At 36.1% G+C, this 18,214-nt stretch overlaps 3 protein-coding genes across 9 annotated transcripts; all 3 read left to right on the top strand.

Annotated features, from left to right (window-relative positions):
• The first annotated feature begins 530 nt into the window (after positions 1-530).
• ACD5 (Diacylglycerol kinase family protein) lies at positions 531-5,924 on the top strand. Of its 7 annotated transcripts, none has more exons than XM_086238442.1 (13): positions 533-967; positions 1,379-1,525; positions 1,608-1,840; positions 1,923-1,998; positions 2,164-2,256; positions 2,869-3,094; positions 3,201-3,227; positions 3,346-3,439; positions 3,953-4,102; positions 4,395-4,496; positions 4,764-5,144; positions 5,413-5,479; positions 5,560-5,857. In XM_086238442.1, exons 1-13 carry the CDS (start codon positions 788-790, stop codon positions 5,695-5,697), a joined length of 1,914 nt encoding a protein of 637 aa, XP_086094568.1. In that variant the 5' UTR covers positions 533-787; the 3' UTR covers positions 5,698-5,857. The 7 variants fall into 7 exon arrangements, with proteins under 7 accessions (XP_086094563.1, XP_086094564.1, XP_086094566.1 ...); XM_086238443.1 differs by having other exon boundaries at positions 535-967; positions 1,608-1,775; positions 1,906-1,998; positions 3,355-3,439; positions 5,560-5,856; XM_086238437.1 differs by having other exon boundaries at positions 531-967; positions 5,413-5,924.
• A 633-nt stretch (positions 5,925-6,557) lies between these two features.
• On the top strand, positions 6,558-11,754 carry LOC147289631 (ceramide kinase-like). Its single transcript, XM_086234862.1, has 13 exons — positions 6,558-6,565; positions 7,021-7,082; positions 7,588-7,619; positions 7,750-7,842; positions 8,011-8,103; positions 8,724-8,949; positions 9,038-9,082; positions 9,201-9,294; positions 9,807-9,956; positions 10,253-10,354; positions 10,624-11,004; positions 11,275-11,341; positions 11,406-11,754. The coding sequence occupies exons 1-13, from the start codon at positions 6,558-6,560 to the stop codon at positions 11,547-11,549; spliced, it is 1,497 nt and encodes a 498-aa protein (XP_086090988.1). The 3' UTR covers positions 11,550-11,754.
• A 565-nt stretch (positions 11,755-12,319) lies between these two features.
• LOC147289632 (derlin-1-like) lies at positions 12,320-14,761 on the top strand. The gene is made up of 7 exons (XM_086237665.1): positions 12,320-12,568; positions 12,803-12,938; positions 13,135-13,208; positions 13,420-13,513; positions 13,660-13,788; positions 13,993-14,153; positions 14,361-14,761. Exons 1-7 carry the CDS (start codon positions 12,552-12,554, stop codon positions 14,575-14,577), a joined length of 828 nt encoding a protein of 275 aa, XP_086093791.1. The 5' UTR covers positions 12,320-12,551; the 3' UTR covers positions 14,578-14,761.
• The last annotated feature ends 3,453 nt before the right edge of the window (positions 14,762-18,214 follow it).

The raw sequence follows: 18,214 nt of genomic DNA on the forward strand, positions 1-18,214 counted from the left end.
TCTGCTATTTGAATGAGCATGAGCATTGAGCAGGTTGTATAATGGATGGAACCAAAGGGGTGGGTACTTTAAGTGGAGGGAATGCTGGTCAACAATCCTGTCCTTTGATAGTATCATGAGAACGACCTGTCGTTTTTTGAACGTCAGCAATCCTGTTATTGCACAACCTCAGCATGCTTAACTTGCTATGTTTGGCATCAAATTTGAGCTTAACTCGAATTTAGTCGAACTAATATTTTCTCAACTCAAACTTAGCGCATACTCTACAAATTCTGCAATTCTTTTTTTGTCAGAATTTGATCATTCTGCAAGTTTCTTGACCAACAAAAAAAATCTGCAAGTTTGTATTAAACCCATCTATGTTGCATCCCTAATTCCCTATATATTGAGTCCACTTATTTTGAAGTCAAACCAATAAAAATGACAATGACGGGTGAGAGAGAGAAAGAAAAAAACAAAAACAAAGAACTAAAGAAAAACATGAAAAGCATTAAAAATAGATCTCGGGCTCATGGCCAAACAAAAAAATAGATCTCGGGCTAAATTCTGACAATAAAAAAATCTCGGGCTAAACCGACCCATAAACGCGACAATCCCACCTTGCCTCACGAACTCTGATTAAAGAAAAAACGACTTTCACACATTTCCTGTAAAGGGTATCTACCAAACTCCAGAACTCATCACCGGCTTTTTGAATTCCATCTGAATTCTGTAGTTTCTTGGGTGAGATTTGTCTCAGCATGTTGGCCAGCCGCCTTTAATGTCATATTTATATTGAACCTCGTGAATGGAACGAGACGTAGATGGTCCCATTCAAGAAGAGCAGTCTCTCCCGCTCCCACAAGCACAGTTTGATGGCCAAGCCTCGGTTTTGAGCTCCACCCTTTCCTTGGACCACGTTGGGGAAGTCATTCTCACCTTCAACTCAGATGGGTTGTCTTGGAAATTGGTTGAGCCATTGGAACATGTAAGCTTTTTCTCTTTTATTCTCATCTGTAACATGTTTCTTTTTTATACTTAAGGTTTTTCCTTTATCAACTCTATATTGAAATTTTTCTTAAATATGTATGTTAGAATAAAACTTTTCAGTCTGATAACACTTTGTGATCATTTTTTGTTGTTGTATTGATTCTGGTCTGTCTTCTGCTTATTAGGCTTGAAGGGCAAGTGCGTTCTTCTAATATTTCATCGTTATTGTCTGAGTTTAGCTTTATTTTGGTCCTTCTATTCTAGTTGAAGACTTTTGGTTTTTTCTTTGTTTGGAATACTGGTAACTGTATCATAGGTTGGTAAAGCATTTCTGTAAAATGCTGGGTTGATAATACGGTTTAACTGTGAACATTTGAACTTTTTTTTTTTTCTCATTGCCTAATATCAGGATGACTCAACTTGTTTGGGCATCAAATTTGCTTCAAAGGTTGTGACCGAGATCAAATTTTCTGATGTGTATGCTGTTGAGTTGATCAACTATGGTCTGATTCATGGACCAAATGCTAGAAGATGCCTTTCGGGTCATGATTCTGAGGTTTGTTCAATTCCTATTCTTGGTTATTTGTTTTCACTCCCTGATATATTTAATGATATGTTTTGTGGTTACATTGATGCAGATTCACCGCTTTACAGTGCATGGTTTCCAGAGCTCAAAGACCCTGTCGTCTCTTCGGGTCCTGGCTCAATATACATTTGGTCATAAGGATCTCCAAACATGTCAGATGTGGGTCAATCAAATTAATGCTTCTCTGGACCTAGAACAGGGGAGACCAAAGAATCTTCTGGTATGTTTTGTAGCTGTCCAAGCACTCTATCATTTCTCTTGTTTGGATCTTGAGTCCTTTAATTGGTAGGTCAAAACAAACATAAAGTGGTATTATAATTCTTTTGTAGAAATTTTTTCTGATTGATTAGGTTTTTGTTCATCCAAGGAGTGGGAAGGGAAATGGCTGCAAAACTTGGGACACTGTGGCTCCTATATTCTCCCGTGCTAAAGTGAAAACAAAGGTTAAATTCTTGCTTGTTTATGTATTCTTGTAATGGGAACAAAGATTTCTCCAACCCAGATTATGAAAAGTCCATTGAAGAAAGTGATACTACTAAATCACAGAAGATTAAATAATAAATGTGCTCAGTTATCCTTCTTAAATATTGTGTTCAATTCCTTCATAGGTGATTGTGACTGAAAGGGCAGGACAAGCATTTGATGTGATGGCATCTACAGGAAACAAGGAGCTTAATTCATATGATGGAGTTATAGCCATTGTAAGTTATAACTTCTCTAGCGGTGCTTCTTTCTTGTACGTATGGTTTTTATAAGTGGGGTAAATCTTAGGCATCACTAAGTTACCAGATATCACAAGAATTGAAACAATTAAACCTGTCGAATTGAAAATTCTAACATGAGGTGGTCCATCTTTGTACTGTGTTATGTAGATGTGGCTCTGGGACCTCTGGGTACTGAATGTTAGTACATGTTGAAGTGTCAGATTTGCCCTTTTTAAGATTTTCAACTATTTTGGAGTGCCTAATAGCCATATGCGTATACATGTCATGTCGACATGGTTACAGCAGGCTGAAATGGAGCATTGTTTCGCTTTATCTTTATCCCTTATTGTGGTCTTAATTTTGCACCAAGTCTTAAGATGTTTTCCATGTTGGTCAAGGTCATTCCAAGTGATGATTGTATCATGTTACTTGTTTTCTGATTGTTCATAGTTTTACGTGGTTCCAGGGTGATAATTAATTGACCCTTTAATTGGTTCTGAAACGTCCTGTTTTTTTATTTTAGATTTTGTTTTTTCAATTTTCAAGTTTGGTGTGATTTTTCTATCTCATTCCTAATAACAGATTGTTTGGTAATTGATTTGGCTCCAGGGTGGTGATGGCTTTTTCAATGAAATTCTTAATGGGTTTCTTTCTTCAAGGCATAAAGCTCCATATCCACCAACTCCTTCAGATTTTCTTCATTCTGCTAGGTCTGATGACAGTTCTGTTGTTTGTGATCCAAATGAAACAGTTATTGAAACTACTTCTCCAAACAATGAGCAGTCTCATCTCCTCCCAAGTCAAAGTGATGGTAGCCCAGGAATCTCAAAGATCCGTATGTACCATAATAATAAATCTCCATACAAGTCAAGCTTTGAATTTGATTCCAAGTATTAACAGGTTGTTATCTGACATATCACTGGATGTATCTGAAATTACAGGAACTGAAGATGGTTCTTCCAGTGTTGGTTAGTTAATTCTGTATTTTACAAACCATGATGGTTAAATTTAGTAACAGTACAGTGTACTTCTAGTTACTAATGGCTAATACATGATAACTGCTCTTTTCTTGTTTTGAAAAACCAGCACAAGCAGATCAAGATCCTGAGTTTCTCCTCCCCAATGAACATTTTAGATTTGGGATCATTCCTGCTGGCTCAACTGATGCCATTGTGATGTGGTACGCCTTTGAATTTTTAATCAGCGTTCATCTTTTTTATACTTTATTGGGTTTGTCCATTACTCCCACAATGCCTATTACAAACAGCTTCAAGGCATATGGACTTGCATTACCCAAAATGTTGTCCAAGTTAATATTAAACTTGAACAGCAGTTTATTGTTTGAGCACACCCTACAGATACAATGTGGGACACTCAGTAGGTTTTCAACCCTTGTCAGATTCAACTTTTTGTTCAAACGCTGAACAAAGCGTTGATCCTGTATACTTGGGAGCAGCAATAAACTATTTAAGTATATCTTTCATCATTTGTCACTTATATGAAGTCGTTGTATATGTCTTGGCAGTGCACATTGCACATAAATCATTCTTAATATCCAATGTGTCTATAGAACCTGATACCATATCTGAGATTATTGATTTGCAGAGCATATTGATATAATATCATTCTTCCTATTATTTCAGCTGATACTGTTCTCTCTGATCTAATGTAAGGTGTTCACTTTTTCTTTCAGTACAACTGGGACTCGAGATCCTATAACATCTACATTTCACATTGTCCTTGGTAAAAGGGTGTGGCTTGATGTAGCCCAAGTTGTTAGGTGGAAAATAAAATCTACATCAAAGGTTCAACCTTGTGTGCGCTATGCGGCTTCTTTTGCTGGGTAGTTTCTCATTGTAACTGATGTAATTGCACATTGTCAACCCAAGATCTTTGCTATCTTCATTACTGAGAAAGAGTATCACTTCTACTACCTTTTATTAAAACTGTTAGTCAGTAGTTTCTCCTCTGCTTATGTGCTAATAACCTAACTTATAGATAGCTAATGAATTAATCTATTGTAAACGTCTGAATAAATGAAGGGTGGTGAATAATGGAAAGTTAGCTAATATGCTTCTCATTTTAAATTTCACATCATCAATGTTCTCTAAAATTCATATGCTCAATATTTTTAGGTATGGATTTTATGGAGATGTCATTACAGAAAGTGAAAAATATCGCTGGATGGGCCCTAAGCGATATGATTATGCAGGAACAAGGGTGTTTTTGATGCACAGGTAAGTCGCTAATTGGTCATCATATTTTCATCTGTGAGTCCCAAAATCATGAATGATGGGGCTCAAATCATGAATACAGTCTGTGTATGAGCCAACATCTTGGTAGATATTTATCTGAATTTCTCGGCTTCCTTTTGGGCACACATTCACCATGCAAATTCTTTTCATTAGCTACGAATTGTGAATAACAAAGATATGATTTTTTTTGTTTTGTTCAGATGAGCTCAACATTAACATATCTGATTTATGATATTTGCTGTATCACAGGTCCTATCAGGCAGAAGTAGCATATTTAGAAGTCAAATCAGAAGAAACAAATCCAATTTCCGAGAGAGGAAACCTGGGACGTCGCAAGCGAGCATTTTGGCACCCAAATAAATCCCAAAAGGTGATATGCCGTGTTAACTGCAAGGTGTGTAGCACCAAGCCAATTCACATGTCCACAGGTGGTTTCCAAACAACACCTTACTCACATCCAGGAGAAACAAAATGGTCCAGATCCCAGGGAAGGTTTCTTAGCGTTGGTGCTGCCGTAATCTCTTGTAGAAATGAAAAAGCACCTGACGGTTTGGTTGCTGATGCACACCTTTCAGATGGTTTCCTGCATCTCATATTGATCAAAGACTGCTCCCATGCATGCTATCTGTGGTAAATTTTTTTTGGCCTGTTCTATCTGTGTTAATATATAGCCCTTGTCTAAATGCACCTTCCCCTAAAAGTGTTTGTCTCTGTTGTACACATGGAAAAATTGGCCCTGTTCTGCTTGCAAGTTACTTATAGAGGTGTTGATGCCAAGTTCTGAAGATTTTATTGCTTCTTGGCATCAATTATCATACGTTGTTGTTAGTTTTTTACCGCTTTGTCCATGAACACCATCTTAAAGAATTTTTTTTCCATGATTGATTGATACATACAGGCATCTTACCCAGCTTGCAAGGAAAGGTGGGAATCCTTTGGATTTCAAGTTTGTGGAACATCACAAGGTATGTTTTCTCATCATGCTTCATATCTCTTGTGTTGCCCAACTCATTTTGCTTGTAATTATTTCATATCTTGGTTGCAGACCCCTGCTTTCACATTCACTTCTTCTGGCAACGAGAGTGTATGGAATTTGGATGGTGAAATCTTTCAAGCACACCAACTATCAGCACAAGTTTTCCGAGGCCTCGTCTGCTTGTTTGCATCCGGCCCTGAAGTTTGATGGAGAACCAAGGGTTATTCAACAGAATCTTCAACTCACTATGCCTATAATGTACAACAGTTTTTTTTTTTAATTAAATTTTTATTTTTATTTATTTTTTAGTGCTTTGATTGGAACGTTGGAAGAAAGACATGGGGCAGCCTCAAGCTTTCCATGTTCTAGCTTTGTAACCTAATTATTTAAGGAATAAATCCAATATTTCCATTTCTATACAAGCATGGATGAAAATATCTACTATATTGTCGATATATCCGTCGAGATATCTATAATTTCATTCATCGATATTTAAATAGGTTGTAACCGATATTTCTCTGATATCAGTATATGTCGATAAAATATAAGTATATATCGATAAAATATAAGTATATGTCGACAAAATATCGATATATATCGGTAGAATATTAATATATATCGATAAAATATCGGTAATATCGTTAACATATCGGCAGAATTGTATAAAAAGTTTCAAAATTTGAAAAGAAAAAGAGGAATAAGATGAAATCAAACCAAATCCAGCCTAATTAGATCAAAACACATCCACTAATCATAATTAATCAATAATAAACCAACAAAGGAATAAAATTTAACTCAACTTTCTTTACATCGATATCTATCGAAATTGATATATCCATAAATTTGAGTACTCATATTTTTATCCTTGCATAGAAGACCAAATGATGAAATAAAACCTGTTCTAAAATTGTGGGTGAGTGCGTTTTGACTAAACAAGTGAGACTGTGAGAGTGAGTGGTGGCACGTCGCGCTCATACAGGCAGCATGCCAGTTGTTTGAGTTATTGTAAACAAGCAGATAATTCAAACGCATTGTTTTTCCATTAACGTGATGATGATGAGTGGTCGATGGTCAGGTAATGGAAGACTTGGTTGAAACCAAAGTATTTTCCATGACCCTTTCGTTGGGGAACACGACCCCAAAGTCTCTTAACTTCTTTGGAATTATCAATACAACCAAATACATATACATATCCAGTTGTATTGGTTGCATACTTATTCACTTTTTACATCAGTAGCTGTAGCATCCATTCAACCACCAGCTCTTCTGCTTCTCTGCCATGTCTACACCAGCGGAGTATGCAACCTCTCTCTCTCAAACTCATGCACAAACATACACACAAAGTAGGTTCATATGCACGCATGCATAATTGACCATGTTTGATTGATCACATAATTTGAATGATCTATTCATGTTTGATTTACTAAATCTGAAATTTGTTCACTCTGCTACACCATGTAGTAAATTATGATTGAAAGTGAGTTACTTTGGCTGCAGTAATATTTCAATTTTATTGTTTTATGATTGCAGATACTATCGATCTCTACCACCTGTGAGCAAGACCTATGGAATGGCCTGTCTTATGACTACAGGTGCCTTTTACCTGGAACTTTATAATCCTTGGAACATTGCACTTAATTATGGCCTTGTCATCAAAAGTTTCCAGGTAAATGAAAATCTCATCTCTAATAATCCAAAGGCTGAAACTTATTATGCTTTCATCTTTCTTGCAAAGAAAGATATATATATATATATATATATGAGAATGGAAAGAATGATTGATGAACACATTTTTTTTTCCTTCATGCAAATTATGCTGATCATGTTCTTTTACTAATGATGAATGATTCAATGAAGGTTTGGAGGCTTATTACCAATTTCTTCTTCCTCGGGCCATTTTCATTCGTGTTTGCTTTTCGTCTTTTTATAATGTGAGAAAGGTGACTCTGTGTATTAAAAAAATAAAAAGTATTATCATATATCAAATTTTCAATGCCTCATCCAGTAAACCAAAAGTCACTTTGTACCATTTCCTCACATTCTGATACTAACAATTTATATTGATGTAATAAATAAGATGGTATTATAATTGGTAAGTCAAAGAACAGGGGAGACCAAAGAATCTTCTGGTATGTTTTGTAGCTGTCCAAGCACTCTATCATTTCTCTTGTTTGGATCTTGAGTCCTTTAATTGGTAGGTCAAAACAGACATAAAGTGGTATTATAATTCTTTTGTAGAAATTTTTTCTGATTGATTAGGTTTTTGTTCATCCAAGGAGTGGGAAGGGAAATGGCTGCAAAACTTGGGACACTGTGGCTCCTATATTCTCCCGTGCTAAAGTGAAAACAAAGGTTAAATTCTTGCTTGTTTATGTATTCTTGTAATGGGAACAAAGATTTCTCCAACCCAAGATTACAAAAAGTCCATTGAAGAAAGTGATACTACTAAATCACAGAAGATTAAATAATAAATGTGCTCAGTTATCCTTCTTATATATATTGTGTTCAATTCCTTCATAGGTGATTGTGACTGAAAGGGCAGGACAAGCATTTGATGTGATGGCATCTACAGGAAACAAGGAGCCTAATTCATATGATGGAGTTATAGCCGTTGTAAGTTATAACTTCTCTAGTACGTGGTGCTTCTTTCTTGTACATATGGTTTTTATAAGTGGGGTAAATCATAGGCATCACTAAGTTACCAGATATCACAAGAATTGAAACAATCAAACCTGTCGAATAGAAAATTCTAACACGAGGTGGTCCATCTTTGTACTGTGTTATGTAGACGTGGGTCTGGGACGTCTGGGTACTGAATGTTAGTACATGTTGAAGTGTCAGATTTGCCCTTTTTAAGATTTTCAACTATTTTGGAGTGCCTAATAGCCATATGCGTATACATGTCATGTCGACATGGTTACAGCCGGCTGAAATGGAGCATTGTTTCGCTTTATCCTTATCCCTTATTGTGGTCTTAATTTTTCACCAAGTCTTAAGATGTTTTCCATGTTGGTCAAGGTCATTAATTCCAAGTGATGATTGTTTCATATTACTTGTTTTCTGATTGTTCATAGTTTTACGTGGTTCCAGGGTGATAACTAATTTACCCTTTAATTGGTTCTGAAACGTCCTGTTTCTTGATTTTAGATTTTGTTTCTTCAATTTTCAAGTTTGGTGTGATTTTTCTATCTCATTCCTAATAACAGATTGTTTGGTAATTGATTTGGCTCCAGGGTGGTGATGGCTTTTTCAATGAAATTCTTAATGGGTTTCTTTCTTCAAGGCATAAAGCTCCATATCCACCAACTCCTTCAGGTTTTCTTCATTCTGCTAGGTCTGATGACAGTTCTGTTGTTCGTGATCCAAATGAAACAGTTATTGAAACTACTTCTCCAAACAATGAGCAGTCTCATCTCCTCCCAAGTCAAAGTGATGATAGCCCAGGAATCTCAAAGATCCGTATGTACCATAATAATAAATCTCCATACAAGTCAAGCTTTGAATTTGATTCCCAGTATTAACAGGTTGTTATCTGACATATCACTGGATGTATCTGAAATTACAGGAACTGAAGATGGTTCTTCCAGTGTTGGTTAGTTTATTCTGTATTTTACAAACCATGATGGTTAAATTTAGTAACAGTACAGTGTACTTCTAGTTACTAATGGCTAATACATGATAACTGCTCTTTTCTTGTTTTGAAAAACCAGCACAAGCAGATCAAGATCCTGAGTTTCCCCTCCCCAATGAACATTTTAGATTTGGGATTATTCCTGCTGGCTCAACTGATGCCATTGTGATGTGGTACACCTTTGCATTTTTAATCAGCGTTCATCTTTTTCATATTTTATTGGGTTTGTCCATTACTCCCACAATGCTTATTACAAACAGCTTCAAGGCATATAGACTTGCATTACCCAAAATGTTGTCCAAGTTAATATTAAACTTGAACAGCAGTTTATTGTTTGACCACACCCTACAGATACAATGTGGGACACTCAGTAGGTTTTCAACCCTTGTCAGATTCAACTTTTTGTTCAAATGCTGAACAAAGCGTTGACCTGTATACTTGGGAGCAGCAATAAACTATTTAAGTATATCTTTCATCATTTGTCACATATATGAAGTCGTTGTATATGTCTTGGCAGTGCACATTGCACATAAACCATTCTTAATATCCAATGTGTCTATAGAACCTGATACCATATCTGAGATTATTGATTTGCAGAGCATATTGATATAATATCATTCTTCCTATTATTTCAGCTGATACTGTTCTCTCTGATCTAATGTAAGGTGTTCACTTTTTCTTTCAGTACAACTGGGACTCGAGATCCTATAACATCTACATTTCACATTGTCCTTGGTAAAAGGGTGTGGCTTGATGTAGCCCAAGTTGTTAGGTGGAAAATAAAATCTACATCAAAGGTTCAACCTTGTGTGCGCTATGCGGCTTCTTTTGCTGGGTAGTTTCTCATTGTAACTGATGTAATTGCATATTGTCAACCCAAGATCTTTGCTATCTTCATTACTGAGAAAGAGTATCACTTCTACTACCTTTTAGTAAAACTGTTAGTCAGTAGTTTCTCCTCTGCTTATGTGCTAATTAATAACCTAACTTATAGATAGCTAATGAATTAATCTATTGTAAACGTCTGAATAAATGAAGGGTGGTGAATAATGGAAAGTTAGCTAATATGCTTCTCATTTTAAATTTCACATCATCAATGTTCTCTAAAATTCATATGCTCAATATTTTTAGGTATGGATTTTATGGAGATGTCATTACAGAAAGTGAAAAATATCGCTGGATGGGCCCTAAACGATATGATTATGCAGGAACAAATGTGTTTTTGAGGCACAGGTAAGTCACTAATTGGTCATCATATTTTTATCTGTGAGTCCCAAAATCATGAATGATGGGGCTCATCATGAATACAGTCTGTGTATGAGCCAACATCTTGGTAGATATTTATCTGAACTTCTCGGCTTCCTTTTGGGCACACTTTCACCATGCAAATTCTTTTCATTAGCTACCTGTGAATTGTGAATAATGAAGATATGATTTTTTTTGTTTTGTTCAGATGAGCTCAACATTAACATATCTGATTTATGATATTTGCTGTATCACAGGTCCTATCAGGCAGAAGTAGCATATTTAGAAGTCAAATCAGAAGAAACAAATCCAATTTCCGAGAGAGGAAACCTGGGACGTCGCAAGCGAGCATTTTGGCACCCAAATAAATCCCAAAAGGTGATATGCCATGTTAACTGCAAGGTGTGTAGCACCAAGCCAATTCACAGGTCCACAGGTGGTTTCCAAACAACACCTTTCTCACATCCAGGGGAAACAAAATGGTCCAGATCCCAGGGAAGGTTTCTTAGCGTTGGTGCTGCAGTAATCTCTTGTAGAAATGAAAAAGCACCTGACGGTTTGGTTGCTGATGCACACCTTTCAGATGGTTTCCTGCATCTCATATTGATCAAAGACTGCTCCCATGTATGCTATCTTTGGTAATTTTTGTTTGGCCTGTTCTATCTGTGGTAATATATAGCCCTCGTCTCAATGCACCTTCCCCTAAAAGTGTTTGTCTCTGTTGTACACATGGAAAAATTGGCCCTGTTCTTCTTGCAAGTTACTTATAGAGGTGTTGATGTCAAGTTCTGAAGATTTTGTTGCTTCTTGGCATCAATTATCATACGTTGTTGTTAGTTTTTTACCGCTTTATCCATGAACACCATCTTAAAGTTTTTGTTTTTTCCATGATTGATTGATACATACAGGCATCTTACCCAACTTGCAAGGAAAGGTGAGAATCCTTTGGATTTCAAGTTTGTGGAACATCACAAGGTATGTTTTCTCATCATGCTTCATATCTCTTGTGTTGTCGAACTCATTCATTTCTTGGGTGCAGACCCCTGCTTTCACATTCACTTCTTCTGGCAACGAGAGTGTATGGAATTTGGATGGTGAAATCTTTCAAGCACGCCAACTATCAGCACAAGTTTGGAAGAAAGACATGGGACAGCCTCAAGCTTTCCATGTTCTAGCTTTGTAACCTAAATATTTAAGGAATAAAGCCAATATTTCATTTCCATACAAGACCAAATGATGAATTAAAACCTGTTTTAAAATTGTGGGTGAGTGCGTTTTGACTAAACAAGTGAGAGTGAGTGGGTGGCACGTGCTCGCTCATACAGGCAACATGCCAGTTGTTTGAGTTATTGTAAACAAGCAGATAATTCAAACGCATTGTTTTTCCATAGATTAACTTGATGATGATGAGTGGTCGATGGTCAGGTAATGGAAGACTTGGTTGAAACCAAAGTATTTCCCATGGCCCTCCGTTGGGGAATTGAGACGACCCCAAAGTCTCTTCTTTGGAATTATCAATACAACCAGGCACGGATCGAGTTATGGGGGTAAAGCACCCCCTATTTTTTTTTTTGCTTACATTAAATATCCTATCAGCACCCAATGCTGTACATACTAGCCTAGCCTAGTTCTAATATATTAATTAACCAAAATAGGTTTGGGAAGCGAGAGAGAGGCGCATGCAGCGGAAGGAAACAAAAAAAAAAAAAGAGGTTGCTTGGAGTATGTGCGGAATGGCCACATGACCATTGCAGATTGGAGAGAAAGTTGATTAATCAACTCAAGTGAAAGGTGCATGCACCAAGTCCATTATGGGACCCACTTCATTGTGAGTGCGGCATGCCCTATGCTGCATGAGTTCAATTTTATTATTCTGCGAATAATTAAATAAGTTGTCCACTTTAAAAAACAGCTTTTGTTTTGCTCCACATTGTACCTATGTTTTATGAGAAGTTTTGTCAACTTGCAGAGAAGGCAGCTATTGAGATCAAACAGCTCTCTCCTCTTCTCACAAAGCTCATTAGAATTGCGAATTATATCTGAGTTTGCCTCTGCAATCAAAACCCAGTCTCGAGGACTTGCCTCAGCCGGTCACCTGCCCAGTTGTATTGGTTGCATACTTATTCACTTTTTCCATCACTAGCTGTAGCACCCATTCAACCACCAGCTCTTCTGCTTCTCTGCCATGTCTACACCAGCGGAGTAAGCAACCTCTCTCTCTCAAACTCATGCACAAACATACACACAAAGTAGGTTCATGTGCACGCATGCATTATTGACCATGTTTGACTGATCACATAATTTGAATGATGTATTCATGTTTGATTTACTAAATCTGAAATTTGTTCACTCTGCTACACCATGTAGTAAATTATGATTGAAAGTGAGTTACTTTGGCTGCAGTAATATTTCAATTTTATTGTTTTATGATTGCAGATACTATCGATCTCTACCACCTGTGAGCAAGACCTATGGAATGGCCTGTCTTATGACTACAGGTGCCTTTTACCTGGAACTTTATAATCCTTGGAACATTGCACTTAATTATGGCCTTGTCATCAAAAGTTTCCAGGTAAATGAAAATCTCATCTCTAATAATCCAAAGGCTGAAACTTATTATTGCTTTCATCTTTCTTGCAAAGAAAGATATATATATATATATATATATATATGAGAATGGAAAGAATGATTGATGAACACATTTTTTTTTCCTTCATGCAAATTATGCTGATCATGTTCTTTTACTAATGATGAATGATTCAATGAAGGTTTGGAGGCTTATTACCAATTTCTTCTTCCTCGGGCCATTTTCATTCGTGTTTGCTTTTCGTCTTTTTATAATGTGAGAAAGGTGACTCTATGTATTAAAAAGTATTATCATATATCAAATTTTCAATGCCTCATCCAGTAAACCAAAAGTCACTTTGTACCATTTCCTCACAATCTGATACTAACAATTTATATTGATGTAATAAATAAGATGGTACAGCTTTAAAGGATGGTGCAGCTTCATATTAATCCAGTACTGTTTGTTTCTTTTTTAAATTACATAGAGCAAAATATGGTGTTTCATTGGAGAGAGGACCGTTTGACAAGAGAACAGCAGACTATGTGTGGATGTTAATCTTTGGAGCACTGTCGCTTTTGGTAAGCAAGGCCATTTACTAGTATTTATTTCTCTGATTCTAATTAGAGCATAACTACAGAGAACAATACTTTGTATAGACATAAACGTTGCAGAGTCAAATCTGCAAACTATAAGAATAATGACATACATGGTACATGATTTATAGGTGATGTCTGCTGTACCATATCTCTTGGCTCCGTTTATGGGACCTTCCGTGGTTTTCATGATCGTCTATGTATGGTCCCGTGAATTCCCAGATGCACGCATCAGCATATATGGGCTTGTGTCATTGAAGGTACTTTTCCCTTACCAGTACTATTCTCTTCAATTTTAACAGCATCTGAGGTTTTGTTTTGCTGAATTTCACTAGTGGATGGTCCCTAGGCTTAGGCTCCATTGCAGATTTGAGTAGAGGGTATCCCTTAAAACAGCCTAATGAATGTGAGAGAGAGAGAGAGAGAGAGAGAGAATTTAACATCTTGTGTCTCTATATATATAGGGATTCTATCTTCCTTGGGCAATGCTGTTTCTGGATTTGTTATTTGGAGATCCTTTGAAGCCCGACATTCTAGGGATGGTTGCAGGACATCTGTATTACTTTCTAACTGTGCTTCATCCTCTTGCTGGTGGAAAATACACTCTCAAGACTCCTCTCTGGGTGTATCCTTTTTCCAATTTACTTTACCTTACACATGAATCATCGTATATTATTCTCAAAACTTAACATTCTCATTTGGGATGCTTGGGGATATGAATTGGCCGGGACATTATAAAGAAAAACAATACATGATGAGCATTGAAGATTAGGCATTTTCTAAGAATGACTTGTTTCTGTAAAGAGTATAGACCTTAATGAATTATTTCCAGGCACAAAGTAGTAGCCTACTGGGGTGAGGGAACCCAATTCAATGCCCCAGTCCAGCGTAATCCATACGCGGGAGTTGCATTCCAAGGAAGAGGCTATCGACTCAACGGGACTCGAACAAGCACTGCACAGCAGCCTGCACAAACAAGCAGTGCTCCGCCTAATCAGGGTGATGGTGTTGCTTTTCGTGGAAGAAGCCAGCGTCTCAATGGTCGTTAATTAGCTTAGTCATCACCTGTCTTCTATATATGTGCATCATTGGCAGCTTGCATGCATGCATCATGCATGGTACTAATATAAATTAAGATTTTTTTTTAATTTAGTACCTAAACTTTGGTTATGTCCGAATTTAGTACTGAACTCTAATTTGTCTCAATAATATACTTATATCTTTTATTTTGTATTGGTACATCTGTCCAAATTAATAACATAAGTTGTCAAACCCAGGGGTATTTCAGTAAATGCAGTTGAGTTGTTTACCCAAATGAATATTCTCGTGGGTAATTTTGTCTTTTCATCATCATCTTCTTCTCTCTGCCCCCACCCACGCCACTTTTCCTCCTCATCCTCCTTCCTCTTCTTCTGTTACTTTTTTGGATCCCCAACATTAAAAAACAAAAGAAGAAAAACCTTCTGCAGATCCCCACACTCACCACCCCACAGTCCCTTACCCACCTTCTTCTTCTTCTTCTTATAAAGCTACTGCAGATCTCCCCACAGCACACCCACCCTTCTTTTTATTCTTCTTCTCCTTCTAAACCCACTGCATATCTCTCCACAACACACCCACCATCTTCTTCTTCTTCTTAATGTTTCAAATCTCTAAAATAAAAAATAAAAAAACACACAAGAGAACTATTGCAGATCCCCTACACCCAGCCCGTACCCATCTCCTGCTCTTCTTCTTTTATTGTGTTATTCTTCTTCTTTTTTTTTTTTTTTTATGTTTTTGTTCATTTCTCTAATTTTTATTGTTTTTTTTTTTTTCTAAAACTTGTAAAAAGACTTAAATACCATCATCTCTGTTAAGTTGACTAACAAAATTATGATTTTGACTAACAGAATTAGGATTTGATACTTATAAGATACAAAATAAAAGATTGAGTATGTAATTAGGCCAAATTAAAGTTCAAGTACCAAGTTAGAACACAACCCAAAGTTCAAGTATCAAATTTGAAAAAAGCCCTATAAATTAATACCAAATTCCTAATCATATAAACACATATCGAATTATCATTTGTATTTTATATTTTGAAACATAAATTTTCTTCATCATATATCTTTGAAAAGAGTAAATTGATTCACAATTAAGTATGCTTAAAAGCTTCTAAATCTTGGTCCTAAATTGAAATGTTCCTCCTCGATATTATGTATGGTTTGCTCTGGATCGATTGAAGAATTACCATAAAATGGAATTTAGGCAACCATTTTCAACATTTCCAATAAGGACTAAAGAGCCATCAAGTGTGTGTGTATAGGAAGCTCCATGAAATAAAGCCCTTCAACTTAAAGCCGTTGGACCAAAATTCACCAACCAAGTCAATGGAACCTTATGACATCACTTATCTGTAACCGTAGCCGCCACCTCTGTTTTCTCTCTTCTCTCTCCTTAAGCCCTCCCACAGTCGCACATTCCAGGGAGGGTGAGGGAAGCTGACTTTCCCTTCCCTTCCCCTTCTCCCCCCAACTCAGGGATACTCTCCTCTCTCAATAGTGAGAGTTTTTCCATACTTCCATGTTGGAAGTCTTTCCTACTGCATCTTGCAGCTTTGTTTTTCTCCTTTATTTTCACTTGTTTTGGCTTGTTTGGTGCTTTGATACTCTCAGGTTTTCTCGAACGCTCATCTCAAGGTGTTTGGTTAGCACTATTTTCACCGGTACTGGTCATGTTTTCATCGATTACTACTGCTTGATCCGTCATTATGAGCTACTATCGGCCTCGATTTAGAGTTGTCGGTAGGATCGTGGACTCTAACGCGACAAGTTCACTAAGTCTTTCGGCACCTTACTGGCTCCGTTTGGTGGCTATAATGTCTGCTCAACACCGCTGTGATGAGATCTTAGAATTTCTGTGGGCTTTGATGCTCCACTTCTTCGACTCTTTGGCTCTTTCTTTGTATTTACTCTTTCTTTTGACTGATTTAATGCAATAAGATGCTTTAACGGCAAAAAAAAAAAAAAAATCTATGAACCTTTAACGTACAGTGCTAACAGTGCTTTAAATTAATCAGAAAATTCAGTACAATGTTGATCCACCTTATTTGTGCCACACATCTTGTTGAACTTTGCACATGGAATGATGGAAGTCCCAAAGAAAATGACTTTGAGTTTGGACCCAGTCCTCCCTATGGACCCTATCCCTAGTTGGCTAGTTCTATCACAAAGTTTAACAATACTACGTACCTACCCAACATGCATTGAAAAGGTCCAACTACCAACTCAAAACGTTCACATCACCTTAATTTGTTGTCCCTTTTAAGTTTTAACTCACTTTAGGGAACAACGTGAATGATATTTCATGTGTATCAGTGTATGTGACAATGAAATCCTTTCAATTCTGGCCTGAAAAAAATGTGGTATGGTAGCCCTCTTTAATTGTTGGCCTCACCATTGATTTGTTCATAGTTTTTTTTTTTATTTGGCCCCATAATATAATGTTCCTGTTAGTCGGTGGTGGGCTGGTGGCAAATGAGGGGAAAATAATTTGGAAAACGAAAACCAAAATTACCAAAACTTTTGCTCTATTATAGTATTTAATTCCTAGCTGCTATAACACAAATTCTTATAGGAGAGTTGGAAAAATCAAAGTGAACCCGGCCATGTCATAGGAGCCAATGACATTTGAGTTAAATGCAAGGAATTAAATTTCATTTTTTTAGGGTGTCGAAATCGAAACACATGTTTAATAATTTTTCGGGAAAATTTCGCCGAAATTTTCGAAATTTTTGAAATTTCTCCGAAATTTATCGAAATTTACTGAAATTTATCGAAATTTATAGAAATTTTAGAAATTTTCATATTTTCTATTTTCTCCAACTTCAGAAATTCACCAAAAACAGCTCGAGACTCCAAATAATTCACCGAAAAATTCTACGAACTCGTATTGATGAGTACTAATTTCCTATAACCTCAAAATAGTCAAATTGCTTTCAAAAAAATTATGAAAAATCCTACTCTTATAATTTAATTCTGAAAAAAAATAATAATAGTCAAATTCTTGAATTTTCATTTTCTAAAATTTATTTCCACACAACTAAGCTCTAGAACCACAACCAAAGATCTAAGTTAGTTAAAATAAATTTAAAGAAATTTCTAATTCCTTTAAACAAACCTTAAAACAAATTTGAAAAATTTAAGTAACAAAATTACCATAAGCCAAAATTTGGGTTGTTACACTTAGTGAAGACAAAGCTTGGCTAAGTAAGAGACATGGGAAAAAAGGAAGGAAAGATAAAAAATAAAAAAAAGACTGAAGAGAGAGGCACGGGAAAAAAAAGTAAGGAAAGAAAAAAAAAATGAGGGGGGGTTTGGGGCCTTTGGGCAATTGGAAAGAAGAAAAAAAGTTTGAGATTTCTTTTAGTTATTTTAAATCTTAAACTTTAATACATTTCTATATAAAAAAATAATTAAAAGTATCCTAAAGGGCTTAAAACATAATATCCTAAAAAATATAGAGTATATATATAGGGTTTAATGAATAGATTATATAGTATAAAGAGTATTAGGGTATATAAAATATATAGAGTATTAGGGTTTAGATTTTAGTGTATAATTAAATTATAGAGTATAAAAAATATACTAATTTTGTTTATTCATTATACTAATTTTGTTTATTAATTATTTGTTCCAGCGCGCA

The sequence above is a fragment of the Dryas octopetala genome, chromosome 3 (assembly GCF_963921425.1).
Source record: "Dryas octopetala chromosome 3, drDryOcto1.1, whole genome shotgun sequence".
NCBI classification, from domain to species: Eukaryota; Viridiplantae; Streptophyta; class Magnoliopsida; order Rosales; family Rosaceae; genus Dryas; species Dryas octopetala.